General features: G+C 40.0%; 1 protein-coding gene across 1 annotated transcript in view; it reads left to right on the forward strand.

Annotated features, from left to right (window-relative positions):
* Window positions 1–23,441, forward strand: part of LOC134601806 (uncharacterized) — a 101,092-nt gene that overhangs the window by 71,851 nt on the left and 5,800 nt on the right. Inside the window, exons 3-7 of the mRNA XM_063446305.1 lie at window positions 1,133–1,555; window positions 10,557–10,640; window positions 15,763–15,864; window positions 15,946–15,973; window positions 16,500–16,534. Coding sequence (XP_063302375.1) covers window positions 1,133–1,555; window positions 10,557–10,640; window positions 15,763–15,864; window positions 15,946–15,973; window positions 16,500–16,534 — 672 coding nt within the window. The remainder of the gene's footprint in view (window positions 1–1,132; window positions 1,556–10,556; window positions 10,641–15,762; window positions 15,865–15,945; window positions 15,974–16,499; window positions 16,535–23,441) is intronic.

Raw genomic sequence — 23,441 nt, forward strand, 5'->3', positions numbered from 1 at the left:
GCCTGTGCCTGTAGGCTTTTTAATGTAAACACACTGTCTTTTCAGATAAAAGACCCTTTGTGAAGACTGGCGTTGGCCCATATGGCAGAGCATATGGGCGGGGCAGGACATATGGGGGGGCGGCAAATTTTTTTTTTGCCTAGGGCGGCAAAAATCCTTGCACCGGCCCTGGGTGTGCATCTGTGTGTCGGTGTGTGTCGGTGTGTGTCTGTGCATTTGTGTGTGCACATCTGTGTGTCAGTGTGTGCATCAGTGTGTGTGTTTATGTCAGTGTTTGTATATGTGTGTCATGGTGTGCGCATGTATCAGTGTTTTTGTGTGTCAGGGTGTGTGTTTGTGTGCATGTGTCAAGTGTGTGTGTCGGTGTGTATATGTCAGTGTGTGTATATATTTCTATATCATATATATATATATCTGTGTCAATCTGTATGTATATATGTGTATGTACGTGCATACTAATGTATGTGTCTATGTTCAAACACCCAAGCAATCAAACACCAGCACAACATGCAAACACACTCCTGCAATCTAACACGACTATTACATACAAACACACCCCTGCATTCAATTTACAAAATTACATACAAATACACCCCTTCTCTCAAACACCAATACTGCCCACAAATCTACATCCTTATTTAAAAGCGAATATTACATCCAAACACACCACTTCAATCAAACGCAAACATTACATACAAACAAATCCCTGTCTTAAAACACTATACAATTATACACAAGCACCCCTTCAATCAAACACCAACACTAAACATCATACTATAGTGCCAGCATATGCAGCAGCAGCGCTGTACAGACATATAACCTAGAACTTTGTTTTGACTCCTTGTCAAAACAAGGAGCTTTGGAAAAATATTGAAATATTACGTGCACCTGGAATCTAAAAAGTTTGGGAACCGCTGGGCTATCCCATAGATCTGCTCATATTTCTTCTCTCTGTCTCTTGTTATAGGAGCTATTTTTAAAATCTATTTGAAAATACATTTTTATGTTTCCTAATCTTTTACATACAAAAGGACAATGTTCTGAGTGTGTGTTTCACTAGATGAGGTTATTTTAACGTGTGTGGGTTTATTTTAATATTTCTACATGACTTTTTCTTTGTTTCTTTTTATAGATACAACAAATGTTACATTAAATTCTACAACTATAAAAGAAGATCAAAATGTAACACTTGGCTGTGAATTTAATAGTTCAAGCCTATCCTTTGCTTTATTTTGGATCGCTCTCTATCCTGAAGCTGATAGTAAACAGTGTGTATCATCTGTAGAGGTAGACACAGAGGGCTATGAATATCGAATTAACAATCTCTGCAATTCTACTGATAATATCAATAGGCGCTTTACTAATAGGAATTTATCAAAAGTAATAGACCAAAATCAACGTCACCACTTGAAAATTACGAATATTAAACAATCGGACAGTGGGAGATATCTGTGTATTGTACAAACATGGCCTTCAACAGATAAACAGAAATGGATACTGGTCAGCAACATTTCACTGCAAGTAACCAAGGCAAACAAACCAACCTCCAAACCAGGTACACTATTATTTATCTGCATTTCAGGTATAGTAACTAATCATAGTTATTCACTTATGTGAGGTATTCACCTGGTACATCAGGTAGGCCCCACACCTAGACACAGGAAGATAAATATATTGCAAGGCGTCTTGGGAAATGTATTTTAAAAATGACAGTACGCATCATCTCAAATCATCTCAAGTTTTTGTCAGTTACACAGACATTACATAATTTGGGATTTGTCACAAAATCAAGTGAGGTTCTGTAAATTTCCACAGTTAGTCAATTACTACCATAACAAATACTTTTATGGCAGACTATTACACACAGATAATATAAGGTGAATTGAATATATGAGGTATATGTTATATAAAGCAATCATAATCTATATAAAGTGATCGTAGTAATGAAACAATAATTATAAATACCAATAAATGTATAATTATATATCTTATCTACTTAATATGTGTATCTTATCTTCTAAATGTTGCTTAATACACTGCTCAAAAAAATAAAGGGAACACAAAAATCACACATCCTGGATCTGAATTGATTAAATATTCTTCTGAAATACTTTGTTCTTTACATAGTTGAATGTGCTGACAACAAAATCATACAAAAATTAAAAAAGGTCTGGAGGTCTGGATTTGGAGTCACACTCAAAATGCCTGTGCATTCTCCTGATGAGGTGGCAGATGGTCTCCTGAGGGATCTCCTCCCAGACCTGGACTAAAGCATCTGCCCAGGGGCGGACTGACCACTCAGGCACATCGGTCATGGACCGAGGGCCCGAGGCAGTCAGGGGCCCGGATGCACTGATATGGTCTAGATGGGGAGATCGGCATAATTGTAGTGTCCTTTGCAGGCCTCTGCTGGTGTAGAGCCTGTGTTCTAATTGCTATACACTTTTCAAACTCCTCCCACCAGGGGCCCGGTCGAGCACTGTATCTGCACATCAGACTGGGCCCCTTTCCCCCTGCAGTTCCCCTGCGCGGCAGCTGAATTGGGAGGAAGTGATTACACTTCACTCACACTTCACTTCCTCCCATCGCATAGAGAGCCTCAAGTGGAGGATTGAAAGATGGAAGCCCCTGGCAGCCCATTCCTATCATCCCCAGCAAGCTCCAGCCCCCCACTGGACCCAGAGAAGCCATCCTCCTCCTACACCAAAAAGGTATGGGGACATGAGGGTGGCTAAGAATATGGTATAGTAATTTATTTGTGTGTATATGTTTCTATGTGCATCTGGCTGTGTGTGTCACATTGTGTATATGATCTGATTGTGTGTGCCACTGAATGTATATCTGTGTGTATATTATCTGACTGTGTGTCACTGTGTGTATATTATCTGACTGTGTCACTGTATGTATATCTGTGTGTAAATATATGTGTGTATATGATCTGACTGTGTGTGTCATACTGTGTATATTATCTGACTGTGTGTGTCACTGAATGTATAGCTGTGTGTATATTATCTGACTGTCACTGTATGTATATCTGTGTGTATATTATATGACTGTGTGTGTCACTGTATGTATATCTGTGTATATTATCTGACTGTGTGTGTCACTGTATGTATATCTGTGTGTATATTATCTGACCGTGTCACTGTATGTATATCTGTGTGTATATTATCTGACTGTGTCACTGTATGTATATCTGGGTGTATATTATATGACTGTGTGTGTCACTGAATGTAAATCTGTGTGTATATTATCTGACTGTGTCACTGTATGTATATCTGATTGTATATTCTATGACTGTGTGTGTCACTGAATGTATATCTGTGTGTATATTATCTGACTGTGTTTCACTGTATGTATAGATGATCTAAATGTGTGTTTCACTATATGTATATATGTGTGTATATGATCTGATTGTGTGTTTCACTGTATGTATATATGTGTGTATATGATCTGATTGTGCGTTTCATTGTATGTATATATGTGTGTATATGATCTGAATGTGTGTGTCATACTGTGTATATTATCTGACTGTGTCACTGTATGTATATCTGTGTGTATATTATATGACTGTGTGTGTCACTGAATGTATATCTGTGTGTATATTATCTGACTGTGTGTCACTGTGTGTATATTATCTGACTGTGTCACTGTATGTATATCTGTGTGTATATTATCTGTGTGTGTGTGTGTGTGTGTGTGTCACTGTATGTATATGATCTGACTGTGTGTTTCACTGTATGTATATATGTGTGTATATGATCTGACTGTGTGTCATACTGTGTATATGATCTGACTGTGTGTCATACTGTGTATATGATCTGACTGTGTGTCATACTGTGTATATTATCTGACTGTGTGTCACTGTATGTATATCTGTGTGTATATATTATCCGACTGTGTGTGTCAGACTGTGTATATCTGTGTGTATATTATATAACTGCTCATATTCACACACAAACACTCTATCCCTGCATCAATACACAGACTGTCCACATTAATACAGACAGACATTCACACACCAGCCGTCTCCTTCATTTACACACACAGCTTCTTCAACACAAATGCATTTTATATCCCTTCCTTTACTTAGACACAAGCACTGCACACAAATACACTCCTACACACACTGATACTTTAAACACATATACTCCTGTATTCACACAACAAAATTCCATAAAAATACACATATTGGCATTCTACAAACACATATGCATCCATAATAGTCCAATATGCAAAAGTGTCCATTGACGATGATTTTAAACATGCAATTTAAACATGATTTGCAAACATGCAATCATAATCAACATTATAAGCAACAAAGGTAATACCCAACATTATATGAAACTTATATTTAAAATGTATCTAATACATATATATTGGCCTTCAAAGGGCCCAGGACCTAATTTCGCCCGGGGGCCCAAATGGCTGTCAGTCCGTCCCTGCATCTGCCAACGCCTGGACAGTCTGTGGTGCAACGTGACGTTGGTGGATGGAGCGAGACATATTGTTCCAGATGTGCTCAATTGGATTCAGGTCTGGGGAACAGGCGGGCCAGTACATAGCATCAATGCCTTTGTCTTGCAGGAACTGCTGCACACTCCAGCCACATGAGGTCTAGCATTGTCTTGCATTAGGAGGAACCCAAGGACAACCGCACCAGCATATGGTCTCACAAGGGGTCTGAGGATCTCATCTCGGTATCTAATGGCAGTCAGGCTACCACTGGCGAGCACATGGAGTGCTGTGCGGCCCCCCAAAGAAATGCCACCCCACACCATTACTGACCCACTGCCAAACTGGTCATGCTGGAGGATGTTTCAGGCAGCAGAACATTCCCCACGGCGTCTCCAGACTCTGTCACGTGTCACATCTGCTCAGTGTGAACCTGCTTTCAACTGTGAAGAGCACAGGGCGCCAGTGGTGAATTTGCCAATCTTGGTGTTCTCTGGCAAATGCCAGACGTCCTGCCGGTGTTGGGCTGTAAGCACAACCCCCACCTGGGATGTCGGGCCCTCATACCACCTTCATGGAGTGTGTTTCTGACCGTTTGAGCAGACACATGCACATTTGTGGCCTGCTGGAGGTCATTTTGCAGGGCTCTGGCAGTGCTCCTCCTGATTTTTCCTTGCACAAAGGCGGAGGTAGCGGTCCTGCTGCTGGGGTGTTGCTCTCCTACGGCCTCCTCCACGTCTCCTGATGTACTGGCCTGTCTCCTGGTAGTGCCTCCATGCTCTGGACACTATGCTGACAGACACAGCAAAACTTTTTGCCACAGCTCGCATTGATGTGTCATCCTGGATGAGCTGCACTACCTGAGCCACTTGTGTGGGTTGTAGACTCCGTCTCATGCTACCACTAGAGTGAAAGCACCACCAGCATTCAAAAGTGACCAAAACATCAGCCAGGAAGCATAGAAACTGAGAAGTGGTCTGTGGTCACCACCTGCAGAACCACTCCTTTATTGGGGCGGTCTTGCTAATTGCCTATAATTTCCACCTGTTGTCTATCCCATTTGCACAACAGCATGTGAAATTGATTGTCACTCAGTGTTGCTTCCTAAGTGGACAGTTTGATTTCACAGAAATGTGATTGACCTGGAGTTACATTGTGTTGTTTAAGTATTCCCTTAGGATCACTATAGTGTCAGGAAAACAAACTTGTTTTCCTGACACTATGTCATCCTTGGGGGACCCTCACCCTCAGGGATCACCTCCCGCTGGGCTGAACGGGTTAAAACCCCTTCAGCCACTTACCTTAATTCAGTGCCAGGCTCCCTCGGCGCTGGTAACCTCTCCTCCACCTCCGACGTCAGCTCCTGAGTGGAGCGTAATGCGCATGCGCGGCAAGAGCCGCGTGTGCATTCAAACAGTCCATAGGAAAGCATTTTGCATCAAACGTTGCTGAAGCGCCTCTAGCGGCTGTCAGGAAGACAGCCACTAGAGGTTGGATTAACCCTGCAATGTAAACATAGCAGTTTCTCTGAAACTGCTATGTTTACATGTGAAGGGCTAAAACCTCAGGGACCTGGCACCCAGACCACTTCATTGAGCTGAAGTGTTCTGGGCTACTATAGTGTCCCTTTAAAGGATCACTATAGTGTCAGGAAAACAAACTCATTTTCCTGACACTATATACTTCTTAGGACCCCCACCAACCCTCAGGGCCCTCCTACCTTGGCGCTGAAGGGGCTACCCTTAACACTCCTTCAGCCACTTACCTTAATCCAGCGCCGGGCTCCCTCGGCGCTGGTCACCTCTCCTCCCCCGCCGACGTCAGCTCCCGAGTGAAGGGGAATGCGCATGCACAGCAAGAGCCTCGCGCGCATTCAAACAGTCCATAGGAAAGCATTTCTTAATGCTTTCCTATGGACGTTCTGCACGCTGGTTGCGAAAATTGCAGAAGCGCCTCTAGCAGCTGTCAGGAAGACAGCCACTAGAGGCTGGGTTAACCCTGCAATGTAAACATAGCAGTTTCTCTGAAATAAAAAATGCTTACATGTGAAGGGTTAAAACCCGGGGGACCTGGCACCCAGACCACTTCATTGAGCTGGTCTGGGTGACTATAGTGTCCCTTTAAAGATGTTGGACCTTAATATTCACTAAATTGAGAATTCAAAGTGAATTTCAAATTTAAGTAAAATCTTAAAAAATTCTCTAATTCAGCCGTGCTTCCAGCTCAGCTACTTTGACCTTAAATTTTAAATTATTTGATTTCTCCCTTTAGTGAATAACCCTATATAATGTGTGCGTAGTTAGTATAACCAACTATAATAAATCCAAGCGAATCACTTGTTTGTGTTTGTAGCTATTCTTATCTTTCTTCACCAACACCACCAGATAAAACTCTAAAATTATTCCTTAAACATCAGGGAATTGGTATAACCTGGACATTATTGCAGAGGTTATTGAGGTTTTAACATAGCAATTGGAAACAATGCATCTATGTTTGCATTGTTGCCTGGTCAAATCTGATGCATGTTAGGTACACATAAGGACACAATTGTGATGGGTTCATTGTTAAGCAAGCCTTCTAAGATTAATAAGTGTCCTTCAGGATCTTTGCATTTGCTTTGCAGTTGGAAGGACCAGTTTCTTTGAAAGAGAATGGAGACGCCTTTTGTTTTTGTTGATGATTATGTATGGGTATCGGTGTGAGAGAAACGTTTATTTATAGAGAATGGAGGCGAGAAGCATAAAACAAGTATCAAAGTATATACAAAATAACAGAATGAATAAACAGAATATTATTGAGTAAATGATGGAATCTAATCTATCACAAGCATGAGGTTTTCCTTAGATACTCGAAATGTGGGGGAGTTAATATGCAAAGTGTGCCTGAATAAATAGGCCTAATAGTAGCTAAATCTAGAGAAAGGGCAGTAAGTGGGAATAAAAGTGCAAAGTATAGTGCAGGCTAGTCACCCCAAAATAGGGATCACTCACAATCCCAGTTACAATGCAAACAGATATATAGTATAGTTAGACAACATATATCACCGGGGGCGCCACAATCACAAACATGTGAATATATTTACCATATTGTAGACATGAATATTCATGTAAAGAGATAAAAACAATAACATATATAGTGAAGTATTTAACCCCTTAACACCGCAGCCAAATGTACAAGTTGTGAACGAAACAAAACGTAAACAAAACCTGGCATTTGCGCTATATGTCTGTCCAACCGTAATTCACCTCTTTCATATTAAATGCACCCCCCCTTATTATATATCATTTTATTCAGGGGAAACAGGGCTTTCATTTAATATCAAATATTTGGCTATGAAACATAATTTAATATGAAAAAAATGGGAGAAAATAAGATTTTTTTAAATTTTTTTCGTTCTTCATGACATTTTAACTGTCAATGTCATAATACTGTTTGCTTTTACTGCAATAAAATACACATATTTGTATTCAGCAAAGTCTCACGTGTAAAACAGTACCCCCTATGTACAGGTTTTATGGTGTTTTGGGAAGTTACAGGGTCAAATATAGCGTGTTACATTTGAAATTGAAATTCGCCAGATTGGTTACGTTGCCTTTGAGACTGTATAGTAGCCCAGGAAATAAATTTACACCCATAATGGCATACCATTTGCAATAGTAGACGACCCAAGGTATTGCAAATAAGTGATGTCCAGTCTTTTTTAGTAGCCATTTGGTCACAAACACTGGCCAAAGTTAGCGTTTGTATTTGTTTGTGTGTGAAAAATGCAAAAAACGCCAATTTTGGCCAGTGTTTGTGACTAAGTGGCTACTAAAAAAGACTGGACATACCCCATTTGCAATACCTTTGGTTGTCTACTATTGCAAATGGTATGCCATCATAGGGGTAATTGTCATTCTTGGGCTACCATAGGGTCATAAAGGCAACGTAAGCAATCTGGCGAATTTTAATGTGAAAAAAATTAAACACAAGCCTTATATTTGACGCTGTAATTTTTGAAAACACCATAAAACCTGTACATGAGGGGTACTGTTGTACTCAGGAGACTTCGCTGAACACAAATATTTGTGTTTCAAAACAGTAAAAAGTATTGCAGCAATAATATCGTCCCTGTAAGTGCTGTTTGTGCGTGAAAAATGCAAAAAACTTCACTTTTACTGGCGATATCATGGTTGTAATACATTTTACTGTTTTGAAACACTAATATTTGTGTTCAGCGAAGTCTCCCGAGTAAAACAGTACCCCCCATGTACAGGTTTTATGGTGTCTTGGAAAGTTATAGGGTTAAATATAGTGCTAGCAAATTAAATTCCCTATACTTTCGGCATGGGTGGTCAGGCAGGTCCCGCTAATTGTAATTAATTAGGATACCTAATTATGTAAAATTATTACATAAATATATGTGTAGAATTAATATATGTATATATATACATATGTGTATATATACGTATATATATATATATTTTTTTTTTTATATTTTTATTTATATATAGGTATATATATAGTGATATATACGTATATATTTATGTATATAGATATATATATTATTTCGTTATAAGTGTATTTTGATATAAATATATATATATTAATATCAGAATACAGTTAGAACGAAATAAAACACATCTATATATTTTTTAATATTTTATTTTTAATTATTTTTTTTATTTAATTTTTTTACGTATTTACATATTATTTTTTTTTTATATTATTTATAAATATATATAACAATAATTATATATATATTTAATCAGTATCAGTCTACGTGTAATTTGATATTAATATATATATATAATTATATATATATTAATATTAAAATACACCTAGACGGTGTATGTGTATGTGTGTATATGTGTATATATATACTTAGATCATATATATATAATATATATATATGATCTAAGTATATAATTTATTTTTTTTTACACTGTTTTAAACATTTTTTATTTGATTTTCAGCCAGCAGGGGGACCAACTGTCATTACAGTTGGTCCCCCTGCTGGCAATGCAGCAGGCAGCTATACCGGCCATGTGATTGTGAGGTCCTCGCAAGGACCTCACTCTCACATGGCCGGGAGGGCTCCTGGAGGGCGGACGTGCCGCGGGGGGCTCCCTGGGAGTCCCCCGAACCGCGATCGCCGGCGTGGGACCGCCAGCGACCGGGTAAGTTACTAAAAAACGGAGGGCGTACTATTACGTCCGGCGGCGTTTAGAGCCACTTTTAAAAGGACGTAATAGTACGCCCTCCGGACTTAAGGGGTTAATAACACATTAAACAGAATAATAAAAAACAAATACACTCACAAATGTAGTTGCACAAAAAGGACATATGTCTCAATTGTGCTAAAAAAGCTTTTTAGCCCCTTCCTGGGCTAAAATCCCTTTTGCAGGAGGATCCCAGTTCCAAAGACTCCAAGAGGTGGTTGGTCTTTTGTCAGCTGGACGTCAAGGCTGGATATGATCCAAAGACTGTAGGGATGCTGGCAGGCTTTCTGATCGCTCAACGCGTTTCGTCCTATAGACTTTCTCAGGAGCTGTGTGTCTGTTCTTCTTCCGGCTTTTTAAACCATTGAATTCGCGTGGCTTTCATTATTGCGCGCATGCGCATTACGGTAAAACTTTAACGCGCATGCGTGCACATCCAGCCTGGAACGCTGGATGATCAACTTTATTGATAATTTATGCCGGCGGACACATTTCCGTACTCGACCACCTGGTCTTACGGAATAGTGTGTAAGCACTTGAATAACTACATTGAAACTTGTATACAGTTCATATCTTACAATTTATACAATATTCACAATTTTAATAATACGAGAATAGTTGAAATCGTTGTTTTAAATCCCAACATTATAATACATTTGACAAAATAGAAATGCATTACATATTTAGTTTTGGAATTAAAACAAATTAAAAGGTTAAAATTGAAAATTAAAAATTAAACATACTAAAGAGAGAAGAGAGACATAATGGTGCATTTTATATAGTATTGTATATACATAATTTTCTATATCTTCATTTCAATAAACATTAATTTAATCTGAAGTAAAGGCAAACTTCAATCTGAGTCTAGCCTTACTCAAGTCTTGCTTTTTTGTCTTGTAGAAAATCTACTCATCACAGACATGAGTCGGGCAGACTGTACTGATCGCCCCACTACAACAGAAAGTTCAGAGTATACAAATCCAAGTTTGTATTGTGCATTTTGATCATAACTTGCTAATCTAGATGAAATACAATAATTTATAATATATAATTTAACCCCTTAATGCCGTTACGGCGTTCTATGCCATCCCGCATTAAAAGGGCTTTAAAGCCGTTGCGGCGGCATAGAACGCCGTAACGGCTTGCAGCCCCTGGAGGCCCAAATTACTTACCTCCACCGCGATGCTCTTCCGGAGGGCTGCCTGACAGCCCAGGCAGCCCTCCCCCGGCAAATGAGGCCTCCGGGGGCCATGTGATCGCTCTCAAAGAGCGTTCACATGGCCCCCTATAGCTGGCTATGGATCTGCCAGCAGGGGGACTGTCTAAAATATCAGACAGTCCCCCTGCTGGTAGGAGGTGTAAAAAAAAAAATTAAACATGTTTTAAAAAAAAAAAAAAAAAAAAAAATATATATATATATATATATATATATATATTTTTTTTTTTTTTAAACATGTTTAATTTTTTTTTTTTACACCTCCTACCAGCAGGGGGACTGTCTGATATTTTAGACAGTCCCCCTGCTGGCAGATCCATAGCCAGCTATAGGGGGCCATGTCCCCCTGCTGGCAGATCCATAGCCAGCTATAGGGGGCCATGTGAACGCTCTTTGAGAGCGATCACATGGCCCCCGGAGGCCTCATTTGCCGGGGGAGGGCTGCCTGGGCTGTCAGGCAGCCCTCCGGAAGAGCATCGCGGTGGAGGTAAGTAATTTGGGCCTCCAGGGGCTGCAAGCCGTTACGGCGTTCTATGCCGCCGCAACGGCTTTAAAGCCCTTTTTATATATATATGTAACGTCATACAAAGTGTATTTTAATACTAATATAAGTACATATATTAGTATTAAAATACACTTAGAATGACGTTACATATATATAATATGTATATACGTATAATTACAATAAAAAATAAATAAAATATTGAAACAAAATTTAATATAAATTATATATTCATATGTAATTTCATTCTAACTATATTGGTAACAAAATACACTTAGAATGACATACAGGGAGTGCAGAATTATTAGGCAAAAGAGTATTTTGACCACATCATCCTCTTTATGCATGTTGTTTTACTCCAAGCTGTATAGGCTCGAAAGCCTACTACCAATTAAGCATATTAGGTGATGTGCATCTCTGTAATGAGAAGGGGTCTAATGACATCAACACCCTATATCAGGTGTGCATAATTATTAGGCAACTTCCTTTCCTTTGGCAAAATGGGTCAAAAGAAGGACTTGACAGGCTCAGAAAAGTCAAAAATAGTGAGATATCTTGCAGAGGGATGCAGCACTCTTAAAATTGCAAAGCTTCTGCAGCGTGATCATCGAACAATCAAGCGTTTCATTCAAAATAGTCAACAGGGTCGCAAGAAGCGTGTGGAAAAACCAAGGCGCAAAATAACTGCCCATGAACTGAGAAAAGTCAAGCGTGCAGCTGCCAAGATGCCACTTGCCACCAGTTTGGCCATATTTCAGAGCTGCAACATCACTGGAGTGCCCAAAAGCACAAGGTGTGCAATACTCAGAGACATGGCCAAGGTAAGAAAGGCTGAAAGACGACCACCACTGAACAAGACACACAAGCTGAAACGTCAAGACTGGGCCAAGAAATATCTCAAGACTGATTTTTCTAAGGTTTTATGGACTGATGAAATGAGAGTGAGTCTTGATGGGCCAGATGGATGGGCCCGTGGCTGGATTGGTAAAGGGCAGAGAGCTCCAGTCCGACTCAGACGCCAGCAAGGTGGAGGTGGAGTACTGGTTTGGGCTGGTATCATCAAAGATGAGCTTGTGGGGCCTTTTCGGGTTGAGGATGGAGTCAAGCTCAACTCCCAGTCCTACTGCCAGTTTCTGGAAGACACCTTCTTCAAGCAGTGGTACAGGAAGAAGTCTGCATCCTTCAAGAAAAACATGATTTTCATGCAGGACAATGCTCCATCACACGCGTCCAAGTACTCCACAGCGTGGCTGGCAAGAAAGGGTATAAAAGAAGAAAATCTAATGACATGGCCTCCTTGTTCACCTGATCTGAACCCTATTGAGAACCTGTGGTCCATCATCAAATGTGAGATTTACAAGGAGGGAAAACAGTACACCTCTCTGAACAGTGTCTGGGAGGCTGTGGTTGCTTCTGCACGCAATGTTGATGGTGAACAGATCAAAACACTGACAGAATCCATGGATGGCAGGCTTTTGAGTGTCCTTGCAAAGAAAGGTGGCTATATTGGTCACTGATTTGTTTTTGTTTTGTTTTTGAATGTCAGAAATGTATATTTGTGAATGTTGAGATGTTATATTGGTTTCACTGGTAAAAATAAATAATTGAAATGGGTATATATTTGTTTTTTGTTAAGTTGCCTAATAATTATGCACAGTAATAGTCACCTGCACACACAGATATCCCCCTAAAATAGCTAAAACTAAAAACAAACTAAAAACTACTTCCAAAAATATTCAGCTTTGATATTAATGAGTTTTTTGGGTTCATTGAGAACATGGTTGTTGTTCAATAATAAAATTAATCCTCAAAAATACAACTTGCCTAATAATTCTTCACTCCCTGTATAGATAGATATCTATCTATATATAAAATACAAATAACCACAAATATATATATAGATAAATACATATATTAAATAAAAGATTACATTAGTATACACGTAGAATTTAAATACCTATAAATGCATTAAAATTCTACATGTATATTTAAGTAATCTTTTAACATAATTATGTGATTTGATTAAGTAAAATTTGATTGACATGCCTGACAACACAGGGAGAAAGTGCAGAGAATTTAATTCGCAAGCACTATATTTGACCCTGTAACTCTCCAAGACACTATAAAACCTGTACATAGGGGGTACTGTTTTACTCGGGAGACTTCGCTGAACTCAAATATTAGTGTTTCAAACTGGTAAATTGTATTACAACAATGGTATTTTAAGTAAAAGTGACGTTTTGTGCATTTTTTACAAACGAACTGCACTTTTATGGACTATATTATTGTTGTAATATGTTTTACTGTTTTAAAACACTAATATTTGTGTTTAGTAAAGTCTCCCGAGAATAACAGTACCCCCCATGTACAGGTTTTATGGTGTTTTGGAAAGTTAGAGAGTCACATATAAGGCTTGCATTTATTTTTTTTGACATTGAAATTTGCCAGATTGGTTATGTTGCCTTTGAGAGCGTATGGTAGCCCAGGAATGAGAATTACCCCCATGATGGCATACCATTTGCAAAAGTAGACAACCCAAGGTATTGCAAGTGGGGTATGTCCAGTCTTTATTAGTAGCCACTTAGTCACAAACACTGGCCAAATATTAGTTTTTTGCTTTTTTCACACAAAAACAAATATGAACGCTAACTTTGGCCAGTGTTTGTGACTAAGTGGCTACTAAAAAAGACTAATCATACCCCACTTTCAATACCTGACTGTCCCCTAACCATGAATCATATTTTTTATTAACCCTTTTGAATAGATAGAAGATGCAGCCCAAATGATTGGGCAGATCTCTCAAAAGAAGTTGCATATATGCTTATATGCCCCCACCAAAAAAAAAATCTTCTCCATTCCATCCCCATTTTTTCCTGGCACCAGGAATGGAACTCCGAATCATTTTGCAAATTGTTTTGTTCGTTATTCATCTACATTTCAGCTTGTAGTTCAGCAATTGTCACGGTCACCCAATCAGCCTAAAATCAAACCATTTGCAATTCATAAACAAAGGATTACCAGGTCTGCTAGTATATCATATTTCTGTTCGCAACAACATAAAATTCTAAAAAGTATAATGAGATAAAAATTATAATAATAAAAGCAAGCATGTGCTGATAGTAATTTGTTTTAATTGTAAAAAAAAAAATTTCTTTCCAGCACATGCATATTGATAATATGGTTTACTGCTTTTCTAATGCTGGGGTGGGAGAATGCACATCCTCAGTCTCATGTTCCTGTAGTTTATACCGAATGTACTCCCTTCTCGCATGACAATATCCCCAGGACCAACTATAGTGATGTTGCTGCACACACTGTGATTGTTAGTTGTCATGACTTCTCTGGGTCATATTTTGTGTTTGGAAAAATAAAAATACAACACAAAGTTACATTTATTGGGCTTGTCTCCAATTTACTTCCTATAAAGATCTTCTAATTACCACATGGGTTCCATTGTTAATTTGAAAAAATAATACTATATTAACTCCTATGGTACAATGCATCAAACAATAATCATTTAAACCCTTAAGGACACATGACACGTGCGACATGTCATGATTCCCTTTTATTCCAGAAGTTTGGTCCTTAAGGGGTTAAAGAGAAACTTTATGCACTATAAGCACGTTGAATAATAGAATGGGTTATGGTACCAAAGGTTTTTGAATGCGGTGTCCCACGTTACTGCTAAGTGTGGTAATAGTGCTCAGTTCTGGCAGTATTTGACTCATGCTTGTCCCCCGGAAGGCTGCAGCCCAACCCCCAGTAACAATATGGTGAAAGTGGAATTACAGTCTGCCTTTTTCCATACCAGGTGTAGCAGGCAGTCATTGGCGTCAACTGAGCGCTTTCAGCCTATCACTTTTAGCAATCCGTGGGATGACTTGGTATGGTGTGAAGTGGAGCGTAACTTTGCCACATTGTAAATGAGGGTCAGGCTGCAGCCTAATGTGATCAGAGCATCTTTGCTAAACAGTGAGTAAACAGTTTAACGGGTCCCTTCAGTGTCCCTTTAAATGATTATTGTATAATGCATTGTATTAGAGCGGTCTATTATTTGAACATTACCTATGTGGAAGTTTGAGGTCATTTTCAGTAAGTAAGTGGGCAGCAAATCCAATAGACATAACATTCTGGTGTAATTTCAGACTTGAAGTGGTGATTGTAGCTACAGTGTCATGTGTCCTTAAGGGTTTAAATGATTATTGTTTGATGCATTGTACCATAGGAGTTAATTCTGTAGTTCCCTTGAAATGTTGTTGCTCTTTGATGCAGGTTTCTCTTTATTTGGTATTGATAATTGTATCTACACTACATGTATTTAAAATGAATAAGCTATATTATGAATAAATGAACAGGTACTGATTAAACCTTTAAATCTTTATATCTAGAAGGCCCGGATGAATCGTTTTTTATAGCCATTGGAGCGGTGGCAGGGATAATTCTTTTCACCGGAATAATACTGCTGATTGTATGGTGTATCAAGTCCAAGGGTGAGGATAAAAAAGTAAACCCAGATCTGCTACTGCTGTTATAATAGCATTCTAATATTCTTCCTTTTCTTTTATTTCTAGGAAAAAAGAAGAAAACAGATATGCACAGGTAATTAACAAATGAAAACGTAATTTAAATACAGTGTCATATCATTCCATACAGGATACTCAAAGTATGCCGCTTTTATAAAATGTGGAACGGATGCTGAACATTCTGTTAATATGATTGGCATCAATAATGTGTCATCTTTCAGTTGTGGTTACATTTGTGTAAATCTACCTCTTCACTTTGCCTTTCATTCTAATCTACTATAACAAATTGTTGTTTTTTTGCTGAGAACTTTATTTTGACTTTGGCCCTCTTTACCCTATTACCCCAGTGGTACATATCTCCCAACATTTTAAACGGTGGCTTTGGAATACTTATTCCCCCCACAATGCTGGCCCTATTCCTCACAATACTGTCCCTATACCCATATCTATGACAATACAGCCCCTATCCCTAGACACTAATGCACCTATACCACCCAGTAAAGCCCCTATATAATATCCCATAACTTTAAGTATATTTTATATTTTCAATGTGTGTGTCTGTCTCCTTAACCACCCATATAACCGATTTCTGTAATTCGCAGGAAATCCGATGCAGTAGAGCTTCCAGAAAATGATTGTAAGTCGAAGCCACATGTCAGACTGTTAAGAAACCGTAAAGTATGGCTACATTCTGAGCACCTATTTAAAGGAACTCTCCAAACTCCAATGTTATGAATTAGATTTAAAAAAAGCATAAATTTATTTTACTTCTTTCTAAAAAATACATATACTTTAAACTTATTTATGTTACATTACAAACTATATGTCCCCACTGTAGCTAAATATTTCAGCAAGCTAGTTTGTCTTCCTTAAACGTAAACTATAGGCTAGGAAATCAAAATTGTATTCCTAGCACTATAGTGCCCCAATCAATCTCAGCCCGTTCCCTTTTCCATTGCAGAAAGGCAGGGCCGGACTGGAAATTAAAAGCAGCACTGGAAAATATTATTTGCCAGCCCCATAATGCGTCGCGCCAGCATAGTGTGCAAATACAGAGTTAGAAAAGATAATTTAAGATTAAAAATTATTACTCCAACGTGAAAAAAAGCACATATAGGCTTAAAAAAAAACCAAGAGTGCAGATTTATTTTAAGCAGACGTGCCTTTGCATATAACCAATGTTTCAGTCCAACTACCTTGACATATTAAGAAAAGCTTGGTAATGGGACTGAAATGGTGAATGTATGTAGGGCACAACTGTAAAAAAGGCCGGTATCTTGTTTATATTGAAGTCCTGTGGGTGCGCTCTTCACTTTAACCCTTTAAGTCCGGAGGGCGTACATTTACGTCCTTTTAAAAGCGGCTCTAAACGCCGCAGGATGTAAATGTACGCCCTCCGGTTTTTATTCACTTACCCGGTCGCCGGCGATCCCCCCCAGCATCGCGGTTGGGGGGACTCCCAGGGAGCCCCCCCGCGGCAGATCTTCCTCCTCCGGTCCCCCCCGGTCATGTGAGAGTGAGGTCCTTACGAGGACCTCACAATCACATGGCCGGGATAGCTGGCTGCAGCAATGCCAGCAGGGGGACTAACTGTAATGACAGTTAGTCCCCCTGCTGGCGGAAAATCAAATAAAATAAGTTAAATAAGTGTAAAAAAATATATATACTTAGATCATATATATATATATATATGATCTAAGTATATATATACACATATACACACACACACACATACACCGTCTAGGTGTATTTTAATATTAATATATATATAATTATATATATATATATTAATATCAAATTACACGTAGACTGATACTGATTAAATATATATATAATTATTGTTATATATATATTTATAAATAATATAAAAAATATGTAAATACGTAAAAAAATAAATAAAAAAAATAATTAAAAATAAAATATAAAAAAATATATAGATGTGTTTTATTTCGTTCTAACTGTATTGTGATATTAATATATATATATTTATATCAAAATACACGTAGAGCGAAATAATATATATATCTATATACATAAATATATACGTATATATCACTATATATATATACCAATATATAAATAAAAATATTTAAAAAAAATTATATATATATATATATATATATATATATATATATACGTATATATACACATATGTATATATATACATATATTAATTCTACACATATATTTATGTAATAATTTTACATAATTAGGTATCCTAATTAATTACAATTAGCGGGACCTGCCTGACAACCCATGCCGAAAGTATAGGGAATTTAATTTGCTTTCCAAGACACCATAAAACCTGTACATGGGGGGTACTGTTTTACTCGGGAGACTTCGCTGAACACAAATATTAGTGTTTCAAAACAGTAAAATGTATTACAACGATGACATCGCCAGTAAAAGTGACGTTTTTTGCATTTTTCACGCACAAACAGCACTTACACGGACGATATTATTGCTGCAATACCTTTTACTGTTTTGAAACACAAATATTTGTGTTCAGCGATGTCTTCCGAGTACAACAGTACCCCTCATGTACAGGTTTTATGGTGTTTTCAAAAATTACAGCGTCAAATATAAGGCTTGTGTTTCATTTTTTTCACTTTAAAATTCGCCAGATTGCTTATGTTGCCTTTATGACCCTATGGTAGCCCAAGAATGAAAATTACCCCTATGATGGCATACTATTTGCAATAGTAGACAACCCAAGGTATTGCAAATGGGGTATGTCCAGTCTTTTTTAGTAACCACTTAGTCACCACTTAGTCACAAACACAACACTGGCCAAAATTGGCGTTTTTTGCATTTTTCACACACAAACAAATACTAACGCTAACTTTGGCCAGTGTTTGTGACCAAATGGCTACTAAAAAAGACTGGACATACCCCATTTGCAATACCTTGGGTCGTCTACTATTGCAAATGGTATGCCATTATGGGTGTAAATTTATTTCCTGGGCTACTATACAGTCTCAAAGGCAACGTAACCAATCTGGCGAATTTCAATTTCAAATGTAACACGCTATATTTGACCCTGTAACTTCCCAAAACACCATAAAACCTCTACATAGGGGGTACTGTTTTACACGTGAGACTTTGCTGAATACAAATATGTGTATTTTATTGCAGTAAAAGCAAACAGTATTATGACATTGACAGTTAAAATGTCATGTAGAACTAAAAAAATCTAAAACATCTTATCTTCTCCCATTTTTTTCATATTAAATTATGTTTCATAGCTAAATATTTGATATTAAATGAAAGCCCTGTTTCCCCTGAATAAAATGATATATAATAAGGGGGGGTGCATTTAATATGAAAGAGGTGAATTACGGTTGGACAGACATATAGCGCAAATGCCAGGTTTTGTTTACATTTTGTTTCGTTCACAATTTGTACATTTGGCTGCGGTCTTAAGGGGTTAAATATGTTATTGTGCTGGAGTATGCACCTAGCAACAAGACTGGGCCAATATCTGCTCATTACATATGGTACATATCAATTACATTTCTCTGTGTATTACATATATATATATATATATATATATATATATGTACATTAATATATGTGTAAATATAATAGGCATAATATTATACACACACACATATATATATATATATATATATATATATATATATATATACACACACACACACACACCAGTGGTGGATCCAGAGCCTGATCTCGGGAGGGGCACTTATAGATTATTTAAAGAAATAATCCATGCACAATAACCACTACTGCTCTGTGTAGTGGTTATGGTGCCAGGAGTGCCAGGACCCGCTCCCAGAGTAAGTAGTCAAACCGTTTAAGAACAGTTTGACAACTTACCTGGGGTCTGCTGGGATATGTGTGAGGGGTGCAGTTTGTGTGAAAGGTTCAGTGTGTAGGGCAATGTGTGTTTGGGTGGCTGTGTGTGTGTGTGTGTGTGGCGCAATGTGTGTATGGGGGGTCTGTGTGTGTGTATGGGGCTAGAGGTCACAGTGGTGAGAGTGAACTCTAGCCCGTAGCTCCAGCGCTAGAGTTCACTCTCGCGAGAGCTGGAGCGTTGCCACTGTAACCGCGGCAATGCTCTGTACTCGCGCAAGAAGGACCCGGAGGAGCTGCAGGCTGAGCTCCCAGGTCCTCTCTTCCTCCCTCCCCTGCCGGCTGCCTGCATGGTGCCTCCAGAACAGGGAGGGAGTTCTCTGATCTCCCCTCCGGTCCGTGAAGGCACATGGTGCTTGGACAGTGCCAGCCTTGCATTGGCCAGCAGGTGAGAGCATCTGGGGGGGAAAGGGAAATTGCCCGTTGCCCCCCCTGGATCCACCAGTCATATATATATATATATATGAAGGTAAGAAACAGGAGCACCCGCTTGGATGTTTCAAATGTGTAGGGTTGAAACGTTGATGTTGATTTGTGGTTAAACGGTTAATACACATTTGAAAAATCCAAGCGAGTGCTCCTGTTTCTTACCTTCATATCTACTGGCCTGGAGGCACCCTGGTAATATTTTTATATCATATTTTTTTGGGGTTGAGTGCCAGAGTCTGGTCTGTTATATATATATATATATATATATATATATATGTTTCTTTCTCCCCCTCACTGCTCCACTGTGCCATGTCTCCCCTCTCCTTCCCAGTCACTCTCTTCCCCCTCTGCCTCTTTCTCCCCCTCGTGTATCTCTCTCTTCCCCTCTCTCTTTTTCCCCCTTTTCCCTGTCTCTCTCTCCCTCTCTACCACCATCTCTCTATCCCCCTCTTTCTCCCCTTGTGTCTCACTCTCCCCCCTCCGTCTCTTTCTCCCTCCTTTCCCTGTGGCCCTCCCCCTCCCCCCCTGTCTCTCTCTATTCTCCCACTGTCTCTTTCTTCCCTATCTCTGTTTTATTTTTCCCCCTCCCCTTGTGTCCCCATCCATCCCCTCCATTTACCTGAGAGGAGCCAGAGGGGGCCGGCCGCGTTCCACGCTGGTGCCGCCGGGCCGGGTGGCAGCCTCGCCGGTCCGGAGGCACTTCTAATGCTGAGGAGGGAGGAGAATGAAGGAGGAGGGAGGAGCATGTCTCTCTACCATGCTCCCTCGCGGTTCCTGTGCTGTGAATTGTGGGAACCGCGAGGGAGCATGGTAGAGAGACATGCTCCTCCCTCCTCCTTCATGCTCCTCCCTCCTCCTTCCGTCCTCAGCATTAGAAGTGCCGCCGGCCCGGCGAGGCTGCCACCCGGCCTGGCGGCACCAGCGTGGAACGCGGCCAGCCCCCTCTAAATGTGTGCCACCGGACCGGCCACCCGGTGGCACATACCTGTGCAGCCCCCAGATGCCACGGCCCACCGGGAAATTTCCCGGTATCCCGGTGGGCCAGTCCGGCCCTGCAGAAAGGGTTAAAAACCCTACTATCACTTACCTAAATCCAGCGCTGATGTCCCTATATATTACCTTCAAATATTACCAAAGGTCAAAATAGACAATTGTCAGGGTACCTGTGGTCTCTACCTCCGAAAGAGGTAGAGACTTAGCTGTTCCTTCATCCAGACGGTCTGATGGCTCCCTTCCCCGCGGTCTATCCGGTCATGCAAGGCCGGCCGCGAGGGAGTGACTGTCTTTTACAGCATCTAGGCAGGAAGTTGTCATCAGGACACTCCTCCGGAACAACCTGTCAGTCAATTGCTGCAGGACCAATCAGGACGCCTAGGAGGCGTGGTTACTGCTCTAGACAGGGTATTTAACAGAGCTTCTTTCATATGCTCATTGCCCTGTCGTGGTTCTAGCTTGTCCTAGTCACTCAGTGCTTGTGTATTCTCTTATCCCTTTTGGTTTTGACCCGGCTTGTTTACCTTACTCTGCTTATCTCTGTTACCCTTGATTCGGCTTGTCTCTCGCTTACCTGTCTTCTGTTACCCTCGACCTCGGCTTGTCTTTGACCATTCTATACTGTACTACTTACGTTAGTCCGGCCATTCTAAGGTCCGGTATACTTATCTGGCTACTGTTTGTACTCTGCGTGTTGGATCCCTGTCCCGATCCTGACATTACGACAGGGCCAATGGATCCTGCAAGTACAAACAGTGAGCGGGCTTCTCCTGATCCTAGGTTTGAAGCCATGGATCACAGAATGGATCAGATGGCGCTTGCGCTACAGGCTCTATTATCTCATGCCAATAACCCACCAGAGGAGATACGTAATACCCCTGTTTCTCCTGTCGGTTCAGGTCTAGAGGTACCCACAGTGGGTGCTTCTTCTCGCATTACCCCCCCAGTACGCTATGGTGGGGCTCCAGAGAAGTGTCGTGTTTTTTTAAACCAAATTATTATCCACTTTGAATTGCAACCTCGCTCTTATCCTACAGATAGGGCAAAGGTAGGATTTATTATCACCCTACTTATTGAGAAAGCTCTGAGATGGGCCAACCCACTATGGGAGAACGATAACCCATTAGTTTATAACTATAATGCATTTGTAGCTGCTTTTAGAAGAACATTTGACCCCCCAGGTAGAAAGGTTAATGCAGCCAGATTACTGTTGCGCCTGAGACAGGAGAACCGAACAATGGTGGATTATGCACTAGAGTTCAGGTCTCTGGCGTCAGAAGTCAAGTGGAATGAGCAGGCGTATATGGATGTATTTGTGAATGGCCTATCTGATGTAATCCTTGATGAGGTTGCTACCAGAGAACTCCCTGAGAATTTAGAGGATTTAATTTCGTTCATCTCTCGTATAGATGAACGTTTAAGAGAGAGACAGAACACTCGAGACAGGAACCGGAGACCTTCTTTTAGGTTAGCCCCCGCTTTTCCAAGTCCTGACTCCACGGTATCTTTGCTTCCTGAACCTATGCAGATAGGGTATACCCGCCTCTCTGAGGAGGAAAGACATTACAGGAGAAGAGAGGGTTTGTGTATGTATTGTGGAGCCAAGGGCCATGTACTCTCGAACTGTTCTAACCGCCCGGGAAACGCTCGCACCTAAGTCTCTCTAGAGGACAGGCCTTGGGTGTTTCTATTTTGTCCTCTACTCCTAATTATATCGATCACAGGCTTCTGCTACCAGTTTCCTTAACTTGGGGGAAGGAAGTAGTAAGGGCTATGGCATTGATAGATTCCGGTGCTGCTGAGAATTTTATCGACCAAGTCTTTGCTATTAAAAACAATCTCCCATCCCAGCTAACGGAGACACCCTTGGCCGTTGAGGCCATAGATGGTAGACCACTACTAGACCCTGTTATCTTTCGTGAAACCATACCCATTAATTTAAATGTTGGTATCCTACACGTGGAGAATTTATCTCTTAAGCTCATTTCATCTCCTTCCGTTCCCATAGTTCTGGGGTACCCATGGTTGAAAAAACATAACCCTATTATCGATTGGGAGTTAGGGGAGATACTCTCGTGGGGCCAGGGCTGCCAGGATAGGTGTTTGTGCAAGGTTTCTCCTTTAGCTAATGTTAGCATACCAGAGAATCCTACTCAGTCCACAGAAAGACAAATACCAGACCTTTACCTAGACTTAAGGGCAGTGTTTGACAAAAAGAATGCCGATTCTTTGCCGCCACACAGGTCATT

This window comes from Pelobates fuscus, chromosome 3, assembly GCF_036172605.1.
Source record: "Pelobates fuscus isolate aPelFus1 chromosome 3, aPelFus1.pri, whole genome shotgun sequence".
In the NCBI taxonomy this organism is placed as follows: Eukaryota; Metazoa; Chordata; class Amphibia; order Anura; family Pelobatidae; genus Pelobates; species Pelobates fuscus.